The sequence below is a fragment of the Vigna angularis genome, chromosome 1 (genome assembly GCF_016808095.1).
Source record: "Vigna angularis cultivar LongXiaoDou No.4 chromosome 1, ASM1680809v1, whole genome shotgun sequence".
Classification (NCBI taxonomy): Eukaryota; Viridiplantae; Streptophyta; class Magnoliopsida; order Fabales; family Fabaceae; genus Vigna; species Vigna angularis.
The window spans coordinates 42095363-42116058 of record NC_068970.1 but is presented as its reverse complement, the minus strand read 5'-3'; the positions used below and the strand labels follow the sequence as shown (position 1 = coordinate 42116058).

Genomic DNA, 20696 nt, shown 5'->3' with positions numbered 1-20696 from the left:
TTTAAAGACTCACCTAAGACCCTCTAAACATTGAAAAGACTTTATTGTTGCAACTCAATTTGACCCCTTGAAACCCAAATTCACTCCTATAAGCTACCCAAACTCAATTTCTACACTTTCAAACACTTATAACAGTTTCCCAACTGCCTAACCAAATCCATTTACACTTGTTATCACATCCCAACATCTCATAATACTCACAACCCCTCACTTTCAAGTTTTCACCATGCAAAACTTATAATTTATACTAAAACTCACAATAACTCAACTTAAGATGATTCTAATCCTAATTTTTAATAGTATTAACATTATCATATAATAGATCACACATTAATAAAAATAGAACAATCATGAGAAAAACATATATGAACTTTTACAGTTATCCAAGAGTAACTATATAGAAGAGAAGATAAAATATTATTTAACACAATTCTTTACACGTAAGAGTTAAAATGTAGATAGAAGTTTATTAAAATGAACTATACACAACTATAAACATATACACAACAACTGTATTCTATCATGAAATTCCACCCAAAATCAACTCAATTACCACTTTATGGACCAAAACTCAAATATACCAATTATTACTCTTCATCAAGCAACTTAGGGGTTTGAACAAGTGCTTAGAGAAACTTAGGGGTTTGAATAATGAAACTACCACTACTCTACACAACATGCTGCTCTTGCTTCAAGCTCAAGGAACTCTAGAGAAACCTACAAACTACAAAAGCATGATTAGAGGAAGTCCTTAGGACCTTTGATCCATAAGGAGATGTGTAGAAACCTAATCGAACTCATGCGAAGATAACTCCTACACATGAATTTGACCGAAGAATAAAAGGAAAAAGAAGTATAAAATTGCTTGCTCTATAAGGAAAAATGATCAGATAGAAAGGAATGATTCTCCACTGTGATTACTCATAAACCTCTTAGTTAAACAGATGATTTAGGTGTTAGAAATTTTAGAGAGAATGTAGAAAGAACTAAGAGAAATGTTTCTAAAGAGATTATAAGTGTTTTTGATAATGAGACGAGTTAAAAAATTTATATTTATATTATTGAATTATTAATATTCGTTCTTTTATAATATTATTTTGTTATAAATTTGAAGTTAAATATAGAGAATTTGTTGTTCCAAAAAGAATGACATAAAAGTATTTATCTTGTTAAAATCTATATATTTTTTTAAAGATATAATAGTTGACTTAAAGTTATATATACTAAAATCATAATTATAAATGTATTAGAACTAAAATTTTTATTACTACTTTATAATCTTTATATTTTAATATGACTTAAATGAGGATATGAAAAGAATATTGAGATACAAGAGTTAAAAGTAATAAATTAATTTTATATTTTTGTATATACATGATTTCTCATGTATTATTGATGATAGTGTAATTGACACACCTTGCCAATAATAGATTGAATAGTTTACATTATATTTTAAAAACATTGATAAAGCAAATAATAAGTTAATGGATTGAATAAAAATATCGGTAAAATATTAATCACAAAATATGTATACTAAAAATATATTTAAAATTTTAAATAAGACATCTATATATATATATATATATATATATTTATTTATATCTTGTAATAGCAAGCTAAGTTCAACGACTTTCTAAAGTTGAACTTTATTTTTTCCTCATATGGTCAAATGTAATTATTTGTAGAGTAAAAACATAAAAAAACATCATTTTTGTTTTATTTACATTTTTTTATTTAGGTAACAACTAATGTTATTTTGTTAATGTTTCAAAGTCTTTGTTTGGATACAAATTTCAAATATTTTTAAGTGGTTCTAATTGATAGAATGAAATTAAATTCATGTGAGAATATTATAAATTATAAATATAAAAAACAATTTCACGAAATATATAGTCCATTTAGGTATAATTAATTGTTTTTCTCTTTTTCTATTAAAAAAATAAATTCATTTAATTATTACAATTATGAAGTAACTTTAATTTAGAATTAAATATATTTTAAATTATAAAACTTATTTATTTTTATGTAGTAAAATATAATAATTTTATTACTAAAATTTATATTATAAAGATATTTTTCTTATTTTTTTAAATACGGGTTAAAATGCTAGTTTAATTAAAGTGTAGAGTGTGCTGGAAAATAAAAAGGGGAACCGTGCCAGCATTCCCCTTTGTTGTCTATATATTAATATATTAAAATGTCTTTTTAACCTATTTCCTATCTTTTTCACTCCTGGACGCATCATAAGCACACGACAAATAAATAAAAAAAGTTGGGTGAACATTGTAAGAACAAAGTAGTACTTTCATATTATTAAGATTTGAATACAAGGAATTTGGGAAACCTTTGGATCACATCAATGGCTGCAACGAGACCGGTGCAATGTTTGCTAAGAAAGATTTGCAAGGGAAGCAGGAGTTTTGGGGTTGCCACTGAAGTTAATGCTTCCTCCTCTTCTTCTCAGAGAATCATCGACAAGGAATATGAACACAGTGCTCACAAGTACGTTTCTTTTTCTTTTCGTCTTTCAATGAACCCCACATGTTGCTATGCACGAAAGGCGAGATTTTGACTTCTGGGCTTGTCTTATTTTCTCCTCCTCTCTGTAACTTCTAATCTGTTGATATTATACCGCTTGGATCAGGTTAAACCTCCGTAGGTTGAATGAATGATATAAGATTTTGAATCGTTCATTATAAAAAGAAAACATAAAACTAATCATTAGTGGTCATCTGAAAGTGTGATAAAAAAACTGTATTTCAATGTAATCACGTTGTTTAGTCTGTTTTTTTTTTCATCAGCTAAGCTTAAAATAGTACTTAGTACCGCAGAACTCTGCCAACATTGCGGAAAAAATGAATTTTGGTCTTTTTGAACTCTTTTGTGTCCCAAGTGTTCTTAAAGCATTATCAATTAATAAACAGCCTCAGTCGGTCTGTTCTGAGTATTTTGACATATAGAAGGATGCTGGAAATTTGCTATTCTTGGCTGTCAGCTTATTTGGTTGGTATTGAGCCTAGCTTCCTTTTGGGTGCTTGCTTAAGTGTCTTTTCTTTTCACAAACTGAGTTCCATAGATTGTTCATGGGTTTAATTAATTTATTTTGGTGTAATATTAAAATGATTGTTCCTGTTTCAAATGCAGTTACCATCCACTTCCGATTGTATTTTCTCAAGCGAAGGGAACCTCTGTTTGGGATCCAGAGGGAAACAAATATCTAGATTTTCTTGCTGGTTATTCTGCTGTTAATCAGGTACAATCGACTGGATCTTGGTAATTCACAATTCTCCAGATCATAATTTTTCTTGAGAATGGTGCTGTAAAGTAATGAATAATTATTCTTATATACATCCTTTTTGCTTCCTTTATGGAATGAGTCTATTAACTCTGACCAGATCCCTTGTACTGTTGCTACTACTTTTTCTTTTGTTATTCCTCTATTTTTGGGAAAATAACTAGTATAGATGTTCTAATAACATAAGTGCTTTTTATTTTCCCTTAGGGACACTGCCATCCTAAAATCCTGAAAGCGTTACAAGAACAGGCAGAAAGGCTGACCGTGAGCTCTCGAGCCTTCTATAATGATCGTTTTCCACTCTTTGCAGAGTACGTGACAACCATGTTTGGTTATGATATGGTACTTCCTATGAATACTGGTGCTGAAGGTGTGGAAACAGCTATGAAATTAGCACGAAAGTGGGGTTATGAAAAGAAAAGAATTCCCAGTGATGAGGTATAAATATCAGATAATGCATGCTAATAGTTTGATATCATATGTTAGAATTTTGCATAATTTTAGGATCCAACTACTGCATCTTTACTTTATATGGGCCATTGGTAGTGATTCAATAATCATAATTATTTTTAATGGTAGATTGTACTAAAATCTTATAATTTACATGTCTGTACTATAACAGTTTAGACGTTCTCAAATGTATTTACCATACCATTTGAGGCCATGTTGTAGGTTGTGTATGTTAAAATAGATAAACAGAGTTTCTCAATTCTCATAGCTGTAATATGGAAAATAAAATTGTCTAAAGATGCATAACATTGAATCCCGCATACATGACAAATCTAATTACCGGGTATAATTTCTCTTTTTTCTTGGTAATTGGGTGACATATTCGTACAATATTTTTGCAAACTAGATCCGTGAGATTGTTACAGTATAAAAAGAAGGAGAAGTTAGTTAGTTAGAATATTTATTAGTTAGTTAAATACTTAAGGTGTTAGATATAAATAGGGGAAGGAGGATAGGAGAAGGGAAGGATGTTCATTTTGTAGATTGAGCATTAGCTCTTTTCAAAAGGACAAAAATCCTTTTTGAAGGTAAATCCTTGGGGGAGAGAGTGTTCTTCTAATCAAGATGGTTCAATAATCAAGAATCACACCCCTTGCAGTGAAGAGAAATCCAAAAATGAAGTGAAATTAGCAAGAGAAACAAAGATTATGATTGTGGAAGAAGTTGATGCATCAATAAAGAGAGTGAAGATCAGTTTCTTGAAAACCCAATTGTAGAATTAATCAAAAAGGAAGTTGAAGGTACACACTACCAAATATCTTTTGCTTTCAAAATTAAAATTAAAATTCTCTGTTAGATTCAATCATGAAGGTGGTAGGAACATCATTGGTTTTGGAATCTTAGAATTGCAACTAGTTGGGTGAGCCTTTAGCAACTTTATTGCATTATGGATGATAACTTAGCAATTGAGTCAATGAAAGGAAGGCTTAGAGGCAGTCATAGTTCTTCATGTTATTATAGTCTTGCCTCGAGCACTGCCCAAGTCACCCAGCATGTGTTTGCGTGCTGTAACAGTGTGTTTCCATTCATATAAGAATAAGCATTGTGATGGTTTTAGGCCGAAAGATGAAGATCATGGTGATGAAGCACATTCCAACCTTGAGGACAAGGTTGAATTTTAGGAAGGGTGTAATGTAAGTGTGTAAGGAGATGAAGTTAGTTAAGTTAAATATAGTATTAATGAGTTAGTTAGTTACTTGTGTTAGTTAGATATAAATAGGGGAAGAAGGATAGGAGAATGCACGATGTTCATTTTGCAGACTGAGTAGCTCTTTCTGAATGGAGAAATCTTTTTGTGAAGGGGGAAACCCTTGGAGGAGAGAGTTCTCTCCTATTTCTTGTTCTTTTCATTCTGTTCAATAAAAAAACTTTCTTTTATTTCTCTTCTCTATTCTTGGTTGCAGACAGAGATGTATAATTCTTTACCGCTAAACATATGGTATTCTTCCAGTACAAAGAGTAAATGTAGGAATTTTATTTTGTCATCCTCTTTTCTGTTTAATATGATGTAAAAAGTTTAACAACTCATGTTTAGTTTTCTACTTTTGTAGTGTGGTGATGAGGTCCGTAATTCACTATTCAATTTTAGAGGCTGAAAGATATTTTGCTGTAGTTGAGCACAGCCATCTACTATGCTATTTCCATCGTACTTTTTATGAGAATCTGTTCAATAGTTTTATCATGAGTCGTTTTACTCATGGACATTTGTTTCAGGCTATTATTGTCTCATGTTGTGGCTGCTTCAATGGTCGTACATTAGGGGTCATATCTATGAGCTGTGATAATGAAGCTACCCGTGGTTTTGGTCCTTTATTACCTGGCCATATTAAAGTTGATTTTGGTGATGCTGATGCCCTTGAAAGAATTTTTAAAGGTTCTGCTTTGTGCTGTATTCTTATTCCTTCTCATTAGTAGTTTGCTTTATCATGAGAGATCTTGGAGGTTTATAATTTGAATTTTCTCTATGAACTGCAGAAAAAGGAGAATGCATAGCTGCATTTATTTTAGAACCTATCCAAGGTGAAGCTGGGGTAAGTTTTTTTAAATTGCATATTTAATGAGCTTGGTAACAGATGTCTTGATTGAATTGATATGCTAAGGAAGTTGCTATGTATCCATATCTTTCTCTAGTCTATTTACTGACATTAGTACTTACAGAAAAGACATGATATTCTTTTGTCAGAGATATGTTTTGATTACATTAAAAAGGAAGGTATGATATAATTTGATGGGAAATTTCTTACCAAATATTTCTTATAATTAAATATTGATTATGTTCTTATTATTCTATCTCTTCTTTATTATAAGAATATACTTGATTGTGTACCTAAGGCATGATTTTCATTATATTCCTTTTCAGTTTCTCTCTTCTCCACATGACTAGAGCAGTGCAATCCTCTATTATCTGTTCTGTTACTAATCCTTTTAATGGTTTTCAATTAGATTTCTTCCACTGTACACCAAAACAGAAATCTTTCCATGTTGCATATTTTAGTAAAATACATAATGCCTAGATAAAGGTGCAATTTCTACATTTTTAGTTATATGCATGGTTATCAAATTCGCGAGTTAACTAGTTAGCTTAGACGAGTTAACTAGTTAGCTTAGACGAGTTAACTAGTTAGCTTAGACCAGTTAACATTCTTAGACATGGCTTTCGAGTTAATTTGAAAGCAAATTTTATTTTCAACTAAAATCAACAGAATCAAGTATCGTGTGAAATTGCAAGTTAGCAGTTTTTTTGCAAGCTTGAAAGAGAAAAAAATGAAGCAAAAATGAAGTCGTTTTGAGGGAAAAACTGACCTGATTAGGGCTTTGATATTAAGCCCCTTCTTCGCTTTGTTGAGCTGCATCACTGTATCTGGCCATCACTATATCTGGCCATCGTGTTACATCTCGTCACCGTCCTTTCTCTCTCTTGCCCTTGCGTCTCTCTCTGGCCATCACACTCACCCTTGGTCGCCTCGTTCACTGTCTGTGACCTTTGTGTTAGCTGTCAGCCACCATCTCGCCATCACCCATGGTCGTGTCTCCTTTGCTGGTCGGGCAATCTCACTTTTGCTCTCATCCTCTGCATTGTTTGTGTAAGTGAAGATGATTTCACTTATCTAAGTCCATGTTACTCGTGTCTGTTTTTTTTATCTGTTTGGAACTGTTTTTAATTTCTAAGCCCCTCTGCACTCTTTTTTTTTTTTTTTTTATATATATAAATTTATTATATGTAGTGAAAAACTTAGACCATTATGTTTGGAAATGCATCAAATTCAGTGGATACTAATCCAAGTGCATCCTCATTTGTTAAAAGTAGAAGTAAAAATGCTCCGAGAAACAAATCATATATTGGATGGAAACATGGGCTAGATATTAGTGGTAATGGTAGAAAAGTGAAATGTAACTATTGCTCAAAGATTGTGAGTGGAGGCATATTTAGATTCAAACATCATCTTGTTCGAATTAGGAAGGATTCTGAACCTTGTACAACCCACTCTACGCCTTAGCAATTAAATGACTTCCTTGTGGCAAGGTTCTAAAATACACAATAAGAAGAGAAAAAGGTTATTGAACAATCAAATATTTCGTAAGCTTTTTTGCAGAAATAATATTATTGGTCTATTATGGGACACATAAAACATCCTTTACTACAATAGATGATTATAAAGTTATATTCTCATATCTGCATTTTGGTACACTATCAACATTTGCAACTATAATGAGTTGTTCTCTAATCATCTTGAAATACAAATTGAAGAGTTTAGGAAAGGAGTCATGTGATTAGTTTCTTTTGAATCAAGAATCCAAACACTCTAAGACAAAAGGTCAATAGTATTGAATGTACTCTTACGTTTCAGGGTACAGTAGAAGGACATAGTCATTGTTCTTAAGCAATCAAGTTCCTTTGTAAAAGCTTTCATACTAGACATTGAAAAGAAAAAATTCAGCCTTTGTCACTTTGATTTGTACTTATCACAAATAACTTGTTTGGGAAAGAAACAAAAATATTCTAATCTACTCAAATTGGAATGAAATGAGATGTCACCACCCCTTGGAATTGTCTAAAGAGGTCTTGACAATGCTGTCTGTAGTGGCGGCAAGTGGGGGCACACCTTTCTTCCAACAATGGCAAACAATGGTGGTGGTGAAAACTTTTAATGAGGCAGCAAAACCAGGCTCTCAAGATAAGGGAGCTTTGATATCAACTTGGACTATGCAAGAAAATAAAAAAAATGTTTTATTTATAACAATCACATCAATGACATTCTTATCATCTGTTAGACATCTACTTGTGTATAGTAGGAGAAAGACAGTTACATAACTTAACTGTCTAGGCAGTTAGGAGGGTTAGGGGGTCGGTTGAGGATACCTTGTATATAAGGGAGATTAGTTGTAAGTGGAGGGGGAGTTTTGGAGTGTTATTGTTTTGCGGGAACTCTTGTAGTTCTTGTTGATTCTTTTCAATAAAAGGAGGCTGTATAATTCAGAGAACTTGTCTTTGTGTGTTCTCGAGTGCTTTTTCCATAGGTTCTTGATCACAAGAACCCATCATCATCTTTATTTGTAATAGTAAAACTGTTAGATCTCTTGGAACAAGAAATCTAGAACACACACTAGAAAACACCAAACACACAGAAAACACTAAACAACCTTGTATTATTATTCTTGAAGACAAAGAATACAAGTTGAACACTTCCATGGGAGCCCTCTCCCTTCACACAGGAATACTCTGGTCTTGTCACTAAGGTACAAACAAAACAACATGTCCGCCCCCAGACATCCCCTTCTCCTTTTAAAGACTTTCCCTACTCTGAACAGATACCCAACCTACCTCCTAACGGTTCTAACAAACCTGCCAACTATTATGTTTTATTTTTAACTCCTTTCCTCCTTTCATAAACCCTCCAAATCCTATAAAAAACCCTTTAAAATAATGAAACAAAAATATGCAAAAATGAAAAATGTTAAGAAGTGGACTTTAAGCCTACTCAACCTACAAAATTGACTTGTAACGTGAGGTTTGCACCCATTTATATATTATGAAATCGCCTTATCTCTAGTCGATGTGGAACTTCCATTACACTCCCTCACATTGAAGCATATACATCTCGAGCGTGGGACTAAACTAATAGCGTCTTAATAGCGGATGGAACAATAGTCTCAACAATCAATAAATTTCCCTAGGACCCATGACTTTGATACCATTTGAGAAATTCGTTAAAGGTTGCATTCTGCTTTGAAGGCTCAAACGACATAGCAACAATAGAAGAGACCATAGGTATGTAAAGGAGGAAGAAAAGACCCTAAAATCCAAGGTTCTCCATTCAGGGCAACAAACACATCTGATTCATGAGTGATTTTGCTTTCTTTTTGACTGTCCATAATAACTTCTACTTGTTGGGATATGTTAAGATGTTTTAGATTTTATTCTATTGAGATATTTTAGTAAGTTTCAGATTTAATTCTTATTGGTTTTAATTCTCTATATTGGTTGTATCTTGATTTTATTACTATCAATCTTGCAATCTCACGGATTTGTGTCCTAAAATTGACTGAGTTTGTTTCTTAAATTATCCAATCAATGTATGTATATATATAAGATGTATGTAAGGAGACTGAATAAGAGAAATTATTTTCTTCTAATTTTGAGAATGTTTTTTATAACCTAACCTAATATTTTATTTTGCATTTTATTAATCTTTGAACTAATTTTATTCTATATATGTCGTGTGTAATGTTGTGAAAAACATGTACTTAGTATTTCTTGTTCAAATTCTTTGAATTTATGGAAAACTTATCTGGTACCCTTATATATATCATCCTGTAGAATGGCTATAACATTTTGCAGACTTTTTATATATTCTTTCTTCCCAAAAGTATACTTCTCTACATTATTCTAATGTATGATATTTTTGTTGTAAAGATAATAATTCCTCCAGATGGTTATTTAAAAGCTGTTAGAGATCTTTGCTCCAAATATAATATCTTGATGATTGCTGATGAAATACAATCTGGGTTAGGAAGAACAGGGAAGATGCTGGCTTGTGAATGGGAAGAAGTTCGCCCAGATGTTGTGGTTAGTTCAAAATCAGATTTACTTTGTGCCTACTTTTGCATATAATTTCTGTAGAGATTGGTGGTGAAATCAAACATAAACACATGCCTTGGAGACTTGTGCCTTTTCTCTTCTTAGCTGCAGAACCCTCACAATCAGTTCTACCAACATTTTTTATAAATATGGTTGAACTGTTAATAGAAACTGTCATTGCACTTTGCTTGTAAGAAATCGTGTTAGCTGCATTCAACTACCTTCCACTTGAAAGACTTGTCCACTCAATTGTATATTTTTTATCAAGAAAATGGGAAATATTTTGCCTGTGTCAAAATGCAAACTTTTATTTTAATAGCACCATGCATGACATGACCCTTTATGACTGTTCTTTTACTTAGGTACTCGGTAAAGCACTGGGTGGAGGTGTTTTACCAGTTAGTGCAGTTCTTGCAGACAAAGATGTGATGCTTTGTATACAACCTGGACAGCATGGAAGGTTCATTTTATTATAACCTTATGATTCATTGTAATTTGCTCCCTTTTGTATAGTATTTTCTTGCCTATAGTTGTCAAACTTATGAGTTTATGCTGGACATCTGTTTTCAACTTTTCATACTTAAAACCCCTTTATCAGTCAGATCACGTGAAGGAGACTGAACTCTCACTTGTGTAGGAACTAGGGATCATATAGTATAGAGTTAATTTTATTTTGGGGGCGGTGCTAGTTCTGTTCATGTTTGTGGTGCCAGCATAGACAAAAATTTATATTTAAGAAATCCAGGACTCTTCTAGTCGTATTACTAACTGTCCAATTGACTAACTACTACACTAAACCCCTCTGTGAGCAGTCAGTCACACAACTTACAAACTTAGTGTGACACTAATAGACCCTAAGTAACTAACTAACCATGATGAAAATTATGTAGTTGCATAAAAAATGAAATTCCCCAAGGTTCCATTGCATGAAGCATATTTGATGTAATGCTCAATTTACCAAAAATCCTCTTTTACACTATTAACAATAGCAAAGTGATTAGTATCTAAGTACTTGGGGAGCCTACCCTCAAAGGCTAGTTAAAGGGGGGGAGAAGGAAGCACTTGAATACTCTTCCAAACATCCCACAGTACTTGATGTGGGACTTGGGCACCCCATAATATGCAAGTTCCTATTATAGCACCATGTTGATAGAGTCTCAACAACTTTCCCTCTAATAATACTTCACTGAACTCCCTTGTTGATAAGAACCCCATATACCATGTCACAACCTCCATAGAAAGCCCTTTTGAAGTCATTGATGTTTGATACCAATTTATAAGTATCCAAACACTTGGGGAACGCACCTTCAAACATTACATTTCAACACTTCACCAAGGACCTCATAGTTTCAAGTTGTTCACTTGATTGAAGCATGGTGGCTAAGCCAATTTCACCCTACAGTCCAAGAATTGCTTCCGTTCCTCCTTTGTCAAACAGAAACATGCGAATGCACAAATTCTCCTATAGTACTCTATTTTCAACCGTACTTTTGTCCTTGAAATAGTGTCTCAGTAGTTATATTGAGAGATCACATGGCTCTGTTACAAATTGCACCACTGCATATTGTTGTACCTGAGAATTATCAATATCCTTCACCTTACTGTAATTTTATGGAGAATTGATGGAAACACCCAAACCAAAACCTCCATTGTCACCTCAGTTGAGTTGTTACCCCTTCCTTTGTCTTACATAGGGTTGCTCCACCAAAACTACCATTGTCCGCCATTGTATGCTGTCATTCGTTGTTGTTTACTGTTGTTGACCATCCCTTTTTCTACAACAACCACTGGATTAAGTACATCTCGTTGTGCAACGTCCAACCCTTCAAGTGACCCCTCTCTCATTCAACCTTCCTTTGCCCTTGCTGCTTACTGCCACCAACAGCCACAACCAGTCGTCATGCTTGTTGGTTGTCGCCACCATCGCCAACTATCGCTAGCTGTTGTCAGCTGTTGCCATTTCTCGACATAATATCAATACTTTTGCATTGGAGTTATATGTGGTGGTACTATATTTCTTTTGACCACCTTTTTTCCGCCATAACCCAATATGGTTTCTGTTATAACTTTATTAAGGATTTTTTGGTTTTTGTTATTTTCCATTATCTGGTATCGATAACAGTGGTTTGAGCATGTATAACATGAGTTACACTTGTTACAGATGTCATGAATGCAGATCCCTTGAAAGAATTAGGGAGCATCCCTACTAATTGGTTGTTGGTGATGAAAAAGTAAATGATGCAAAGCTTTATTCAACAATTTGGTGCATGTGTATGAAGATGGCATGCTTAGGAATTGGCAACACTTGGCGTTGTTGGCCATAGGTTAGACAGTGAGTGATTGCTAGATAAGGGAGACTTTAATTGTTAGGTCCTGCCAGAGGTTAACAACTACTGGAGAACAAAAACTGGTTGAAGAGCATGGCAATTTCTTGAGAGAAAAAAATGTTGAGGGCACAATTGTTGGCAAAGCGAAAAAAATTATTTGAGAGCAGTGGAGGTAAGAGAGAAAAGAAATGCTTAGAGGGTATGGTGGGTGTCGGAGATAAAAGAAATTCTTGGAGGGCATGTGACTTCTGAAAAGTAAAGATGCTTTGAGAGCACACATGATTATAGGAAGATCAAAATTGCTTGAAGGGCAAGATGATTGCTAAGGAGCAAGAATTTTTTAAGGGAATGATGACAGTTAGGAAGCAAAAGTGCTAGGGAACATATATTAAAAACTAGATTTTAAGCCTAATTCAATCCTACAAAACTGGCTTGTAAGGTAAGGTTTTCATTCACTTGTATACTATAAACTTGTTTTATCTCTAGTCAATGTGGGATTTTGAACACACCCCTTCATGCCGAGGTATATACATCTCGAGCCTGAAACTATATATTAATGGATAGTTCGATAGTGAGTGGTACGATAGGTCCAACAAACAACACATTTCTCTAAAATAGGCTCTAACTCATGGTTCTTGTCAGAAACCGTGATTGGCGTGATAGAGATTGGCATGGTGTATTTTAGGAAGTTTTATATTTGATGTGCTGTATTTTTTGTAACAGTTATGTGCTGCCTTTATTAGGTTCATTTATGTTTGATTGATCCCGTAATCACAGGGATCTATCCCTTAGAATTAGCCGTCCATATTTCCTAAAATATGCTGCAGACTTATGTATTTATATAGGGGTTAATAACCTCTTAATTGAATAAGAAAGAATTCTATTCCTTCTAAATTTGAGAGTTCTGATACTATGTTAAGAAGTGGACTTTAAGCCAAACTTAACCCTACAAAACCGGCTTGTAAGGTGAGATTTGGATCTACTTATATATTATAAACTTGTTTTATCTCTAGTCGATGTAGGATCTCCAATAACATAAGTGCTTATAAGGTGTGATGGTTATTAGAGAGTGAAAGATGAGGCTAGTGCCATTGTGGAAAATGTCATGGCCTAATAGCATATTATTAACAAAATAGGTCACATTGGATGGTACTACTCTAATACCATAGTGAAAGGATTTCTTATAATTGTTTTTATATACACGTTTGAGTATTCTTATTTTGTAATAAAGAAGAGATAGAACAATAAGGAACAACATCAATAATTAACAATGAAATATTTACCAAGATATTTCCCTATTTCATGTAATAAAAATCATATTTCAATATGTAATATAATCAAATCATATCTTTAACATTGATAGACCAAAAGAATTGTGCAATGACCTTGGATATTCAAGAGATCTTGGACTCTCCTATTCATGATGTTGCCTCTCCATGGCTGACTACTACTCTCAACCCGTTTATTTATGTATGTAGATCATCAGCCACTTGACTCATTGAGTAAATTTAACTAACGAAGGCCCTCAACTAATACATGTGTCATTAGTTGTTGCCTGGTGCATGAATTGTCTTGTGGCTTAGGCTAGGTGAGCCAAGTCAAAATCAAATTGTTATACTTGGATTGTTACACTCTTACATAGAAAGAGTTGAGCTTTGATTATTAGCTATAACTTTTGGCTTAGTGGTAAGTGCCTAATCCAACAATTAGTGTCAAAGCCAAAGTCAGGAGTTTGATTTGCGGTAGGGTAGTTGTTGAAGGGGAGATTGTTGGCAAATTACATAAATTGTCTTACGGTGTAAGTCCAAGTGGTCCAAGTCATAATCAAAGTGTAGTACTTTGGTTGTTATGTTCTTAAGTAGAAAGAGTTGCACCCTGACTACCAAATATAGTTTTCGGTCTAGTGTTAAGTGCTTGATTCAAAAGTAGTAACCCACTAAAACACTCGGGGAACACAACCTCTAGGTTAACAAACTAATTCAGCACAGCCCAGTTACATTTTAGAACTTTCAATTGCTATTTATGTTTTAAAGTTTTTAATCCTAAAGCTTTCATGAAAATTTTCACTTGGGGAACACAACCTCTAGGTTAACAAACTAATTCAGCAGCCCACAGTTACATTTTAGAACTTTCAATTGCTATTTATGTTTTGAAGTTTTTAATCCTTTAGCTTTCATGAAAATTTTCTTTCCGATTTGCATTTAATTCTTTTCATGTACTCAGAAAACAAATTCATGTATTGCAATATAATTCAATGTTATTAAAATATGAAAGCTAAAAATAATAATGCTAAAGCTTCCTTCTTCTCTGTTATTTTTCACAGCACTTTTGGTGGAAATCCGTTGGCCAGTGCAGTTGCAATTGCCTCACTAGAAGTGATAAAAAATGAAAAACTAGTTGAGAGGTATCAAATGCTTTGCAAACTCATATATTGTCAATGTATACTTGTTATAAATTCAGACTTGAATAAAAAGTATTTACATGTATGTGTTTTTTCATTTCATCTAGCTTCATCAGAATGTGGAATAAGAGCTTCAGTAGTCAATACTAGGTCCTGGGATTTGGTAGTTGAATAACTGTATAGAATACAATCTTGTTCTTGTCTTGGGGTATATTATTGATGATGGAGAATTTTTTTTTCATGTTTCTTGTACATTTTAGAAAATGTTACATATAAATCACAGTAAGTTTTAGAAGTTGAATAACTATTTAGGTTATCCTGTGATGGGGACTTATATTCATCCAATATCTTTAATATTTGCACTTCTTACAATAACTAATCTTGTTTCAGATCCTATTTTGCTCACCCTTCCTGAAAAAGTAACCGCAACTTTTCAAACCTGGCTCATTATTGGTATTTTCAGTGCTTTATTTTTCTAATTTCAAACCATTAATAAGTTTCAGACCATGTTTAAAATTTCATGAAAAAAATGTATTATAATTTTTTTTTGAATCACAAGTTACATGAGCGTGTGAAAAAGAATGGCATTGAAGGTACTATATAATGCAACAAATTTTGGAGATTTAAACGTAGGGAATTAATAGTTCTATCTGCTGCTCTTTAACTTTCTACTCAGTCCCTCACGTTACAGAGCTTATGCTCATCAAATTATTTTATTTAGCTTTCATTTCTCATCATTGAATGTTTTTCTAGTTGTGTTCAAACTTTTAAGTTTCAAAGTTTCATTTAATGCTTTATTAATTTGATTCTTTATTCTCTCTACCGTGAATCTGCAATTGATGTATTACTATTGAACAGATCTGTCCAAATGGGAGAGAAGCTAATGGGTCAACTTCTTGAGATTCAACAGCAATACCCAGATTATGTGAAGGAGGTACGGGGAAGAGGATTATTCATTGGAGTGGAGTTCAAAAGAAAAAACTTGTTCCCTGCATCGGTGTATGAGCTTAGTGAAAAATTGAAGGAAAGAGCAGTCCTTGCCAAGCCAACACATGAAACTATAATCCGCTTTACTCCACCACTTTCCATAAGGTAAGTTATGAAAACAATACACAATGTCTTTATACCAAGTTATCATTATAGTTTGACAAATAGTTAAAGTACTACCTCTGGATTTCGTTAAGGGTGGGCACATGATCTAAACACCATTCCTGGTCTGTATAGATTTTGGTTTACTGAGGAAATTTTAAGCCTGAAATGTTGTCTTGCTTTTGATATATATCTTGCTTTTTTACAACCTAAGCCAAGAGAAGCATATGCATTATTGTAGTTATGTGAAACATATCCATTGATAATTTATGTGATTTGGAGTTTAGAGCAAAGATGTGACTAAAAGTGATGTAATGGTTGCAGTGAGGATGAGATCCAACAAGGTTCTAAGGCCCTGGCTGATGTTTTGGAAATTGATGTTCCAAAGTTGCAGAAGGAGAAGCCAAGAGAAGCTGCTCCAGTTGCATCTAGTGCATGTGATCGTTGTGGTAGAGTCATGTATGATTAATCAGATAATGGTATATGGTTTGCACCTACCTTTAGTTTTCCTTGGATAAAAAATTATATCATATGAAGAATGCTTTGCCCTGTGCATGAAAACTGCGTTCAAATATTCCATATATTATGAAATAAATATGCCACGGAACAGAAGGGTCATTTCTTTCCAAATCTAAGTGTGGAATGAACCTGTGTCCTACAAGTTCATGGTAGTGAAAGTATGAAAGATTCTACAAATTGGTTTATTTATAACTTAATTATATTTTAAAAGATTTTCATTTTTTTAAAATCTTTATAGAAATGTTCATCCAAATTAACTCGATGAGTTTAATCCTATACCTATAAGATAGTTTAGACATACTACATAACTTTTATATTTTTTTAATGATAATAAATACAATTAAGTTTTTGAATTAATTAATCATTAAAAGTGTTCATGTATACTTGTTTGACGATAGTAATTATCAATGGTTGAAGCTTATGTTTATGAGAGTAATTATTTCTATTGGGTAAATTTTTTTATTCTTATAGTTAAATTGATAACTAAAGATGGTTGTGCATATAAATCATTTGTGAATGCATGTGGTGCCTTTTTTATCTTTCAATCTGTTTCCGGATTATATATATATATATATATATATATATATATATATATATATATATATATATATATATATATATATATATATTTTAATCATAATGTAAATTATTGAAAATAATCATTCGCCCTAATCCTTTATTAAAAGTTTATCATTTGGTATGATAGCTTGATTCCAACATTTTCATATAAAAATTTCCAAAACTTTTTATAAGATATAAAATTAGCATTTTATTCACGTCATTTTTTTTTTACTATTGGTGGGTGAATGACAAAGGGTTATTGGATGATAACTGTCGATCAAAAGAATTTGTTTGTCTCGGATAATGATGAAGAACAGGGTCATGAAGAGGATTGTGGTTGGTTTGAAACATTTTCTATGCTAAAGTATGGTGGATTATAAATGGATCGTGGTATCTATTTTGTTGAAAAGAAAGACTTTTTAGAAGTGAATGGAAAAGGAAAATGCTCGTAGTCTGCCTATTGTAGTTATATAGATGTAGTGTAAATATGACAATTGAGAACTATAGTTGACCCGATATATGTAATAGAAAATTCAATCTTTGTTTACTTAATGCGAAATGGCTAAACAAAAAGTTGAAAAAAAAGTAAGAGAAAATGGTAAAGTAAAAGGGATTAAAATTCATGAAAAAAATAAGTAAAAAATGAAACATCGATATTTCTTGATGTATGGCTTACAAGGTCAAAGAAATTGCATTAGAGCAAGTTGACGGGTCCTTCAAAAACAGTATAAAAGGGTGTACGATTATTCACATGAGCTTCTTGCAAGAAATGCAAGATCAATAGTCAAAGTAAATGTTGAGGACAAGGACGGTTAACCAATTTTCAAGAGGTTTTATGCATGTCTAAAGACATGTAAAGACTTTCGTGTCATGCAGGCTAATAATTGGATTAGATGGAGCCTTCTTAAAAGGAAAGTACGTGGGATGTTGTTAACGACTATTCGACTATATCTTAATGATCAAATGTTGCCTCTTGCATATGTTGTGGTTGAGGTTGAGAACATGGATTCATGGAATTGGTTTATGGAGTTGTTGATTGATGAGCTTCGTGAGGCTCTAGTATGTTCATAATCTACTTTTATAACAAACCAATAAAAGGTAATACCCATATACAATTTCTATTTTTTGTACATAACTAGTGTCGTCAAAAATGGTTGTTAAGTTCCTTACGCGTATATCACAATACAACCTCTAATTGCATTGTATTGAATTAAAATCCTTGGGCTTACTGCTAGTTATACAAGAACCGCTTCCTATAGTTGATCAAAGATTCTATGTAAGGCATTTGTATGCCAACTTTAGGAAGAAATATCTTGATAAAAATCTTAAGCGGATGGTGGCTACAACTAGACACCTACAAACATGGGAGATGAATATGAAAAAGATAAAAAAGCTCAATGACGTTGATTTTAAACACTTGACACAAAGAAAAAAAACCACCCTTATGAACACCTTAAATCCATTTTTGAAGAATCTTAACATATTTCTAAAAATTACTTATAATCTTCCTATCACTTTCCCTTTCTTTAGTCTTCTCCAAAGTGTCATACATTCCTTTACACTTGACAGTGGTACCCCTTTCTTCAATTCCATCTTTAGTGCTCCATCTAAAGTAATTGTAACCACCATCTTCACTTCCACTTTGTAAATAACAATAACGATGACGATTCAATATTCTAATAATGACCTCTTTTAAAAAATATTAACACAAATACCAAAGCTTCCATGTATTTTATCTTGTACTTAAGGCAACACCAAAATTGTTTTCCTCTATTATTAGTAGTTTTCGCTGTTCTCAAAATCGATTTCTCTCCATAATGGAAAATGGGTGATATACCCAAACTCCTCGATCATCTACCACCATGACAACACATACTAGGGTTTTGTCTCACCACCCATTACATGTGGAAGACAAACATGAATGGCCCACCGAAATAGCTTAAGTACTTCAACCACAACGCTGAAATACAACAAAGATCAACAACGTCAAAGAAAAACAACAACCACAACTAAAAGTCAAATAAGAACAAGAACTAAGATATAAAATGTCGCAATAGATGAACCACTAACATCAACAATGTCAAAGAAGAAAAACAACCAAGTTGAACAAGGTCAAAGGAGATGAAGAGCATGGAAGACGAAGATCGTGGAAAAGAAGAACCAATAACATCATAAATGCCCTTTAATTAGGACTTCATAAAAAGTTTCCTCAATTCTCCCTTTTAAAATGCAAAGTTCCACATCATTGAGCCACACTATTAAGTCAATTTACCGACAATGATTACATTACTTAAATTGTTGAAAATTAGGGACTTAATTGAGATACAAAATATTGAGAGACTGATTTGCGACTTCTAACCAAAAAAGGGGAGCTCTAGAATGGTTAAACCCTCGTTCTACTCTATTTGACATGAATAATTATTAGAGTTCAACATACCTTCTTTCTAAACCTCCATATGTCAATGCATACACTGAACATTACCACATCACATAATTTCTCCTTGAATTTTTCTCAATAATAATTCCAAACATATTCTCAACCATGATATCACTCAACAAAACATCATAATTCATCTTAAACATACATAAAAATCATAATAAATCTATCTCAAACAAGTCATAACGTAATAAATTATAACGTACAGACTAGTGCGTAGAGGTGGTGCTTAACACCAAACCTTTCGTAAAAGGTGGCGTTCAATGATAGTCATAACATTCACTGTCATTCTTCTTACAAAATTTCGCGCTCTACAACATCCTTTTGTCGTCTTGGGACTAAAATTGCTTTAGATCTATACTAAAAAGTGGCACTCAATGGTGTCCTGCCACTATAAGACCCTAGGAAATGTGGTAATTAGGAAATAATGAGGTTATGAGATTTGAACATTATTGTTTGATAATTGGTGTTTGATGATTAGATGTTTTCTAAAATTATAATTATTATGTTTATTATTTAATGTTATTATTGATTAAGTGGAACATATGATTGGTATATTGTTTTTTAAATGATTTGTGTAGTGTGTTGCTACTAATATGATGTGTTGGATTGAGGGTAGAAAGATGATTTAGGATTGAATAGGTGTGGACCAAATTTTGGAAAGAAAGAGAGTTAAAGTAAACTTTTGGGTTTTGATTTGTATTTTGGGTCAAAGGGCAAAAATGTCATTTTATCCTCATTAATTAGCGCAAAACTTAAGTTATGGAGGTGTAGAAAGGAAAGGAAAATAAATATGAAATTAAAAGATTTAGTGGTTGTTGATATTATTTTGATTAAAAAGATAAAGATAGAATAAGAAAAGTTAAAAAGGAGAAAGGGAAGCTAGGTTTTCATAATTTTAACCTACGTCTAAAACAAAAAGAGAGAGATAGGGAAAGAGAGGAAGGGAAGGAGAGATAGATAGATAGAGAGAGAGAGGCCATTTTGGGAGAGAAGAGGAAGAACTACAGAAACCTTAGAGATTGATGGTGTTTTAGAGTGTAGATAAAGCCCTAGAATTGACCAAGGTATGGGAAAACTTAACTTTATTTGTTTATTATTGTATGTTATATGTGTTCTTGGTTCTTTTGATTAATAACCCTTCTTTGATATATGTTTATCTGATTATGATTATGGTGGTATGTTGCTCTTATTGGGCAAGAGTTTATGTATGCATGGGCATAAGGTTTATGAAATATTTGTTTTGGGTTTATGCCATATTTGTGTTGGGTTTTCCCTATGAATGTATGTTTGGTTGTTGGATTATCCCAATAGAGGAGTTGATGCTAAGGGAGAATAAAGTTATGAAGCTTGGGGGTTTTCCATACAAATGTATATGTAAGGGTGTGGTAATAATCATATGCATTATGTTTGGGTTTTATTGGGTATAACATGTCAAATGATTGGTTTTGGATGATTCAAGTGATATATCATATGCG

At 32.8% G+C, this 20696-nt stretch overlaps 1 protein-coding gene across 1 annotated transcript; it reads left to right on the top strand.

The window, feature by feature from the left end:
* Positions 1-2227: 2227 nt before the first annotated feature.
* LOC108334293 (ornithine aminotransferase, mitochondrial) lies at positions 2228-16331 on the top strand. Its single transcript, XM_017570052.2, has 10 exons — positions 2228-2502; positions 3145-3253; positions 3503-3733; positions 5519-5678; positions 5780-5835; positions 9720-9872; positions 10247-10344; positions 14535-14615; positions 15471-15704; positions 16026-16331. The coding sequence occupies exons 1-10, from the start codon at positions 2360-2362 to the stop codon at positions 16168-16170; spliced, it is 1410 nt and encodes a 469-aa protein (XP_017425541.1). The 5' UTR covers positions 2228-2359; the 3' UTR covers positions 16171-16331.
* Positions 16332-20696: the final 4365 nt, after the last annotated feature.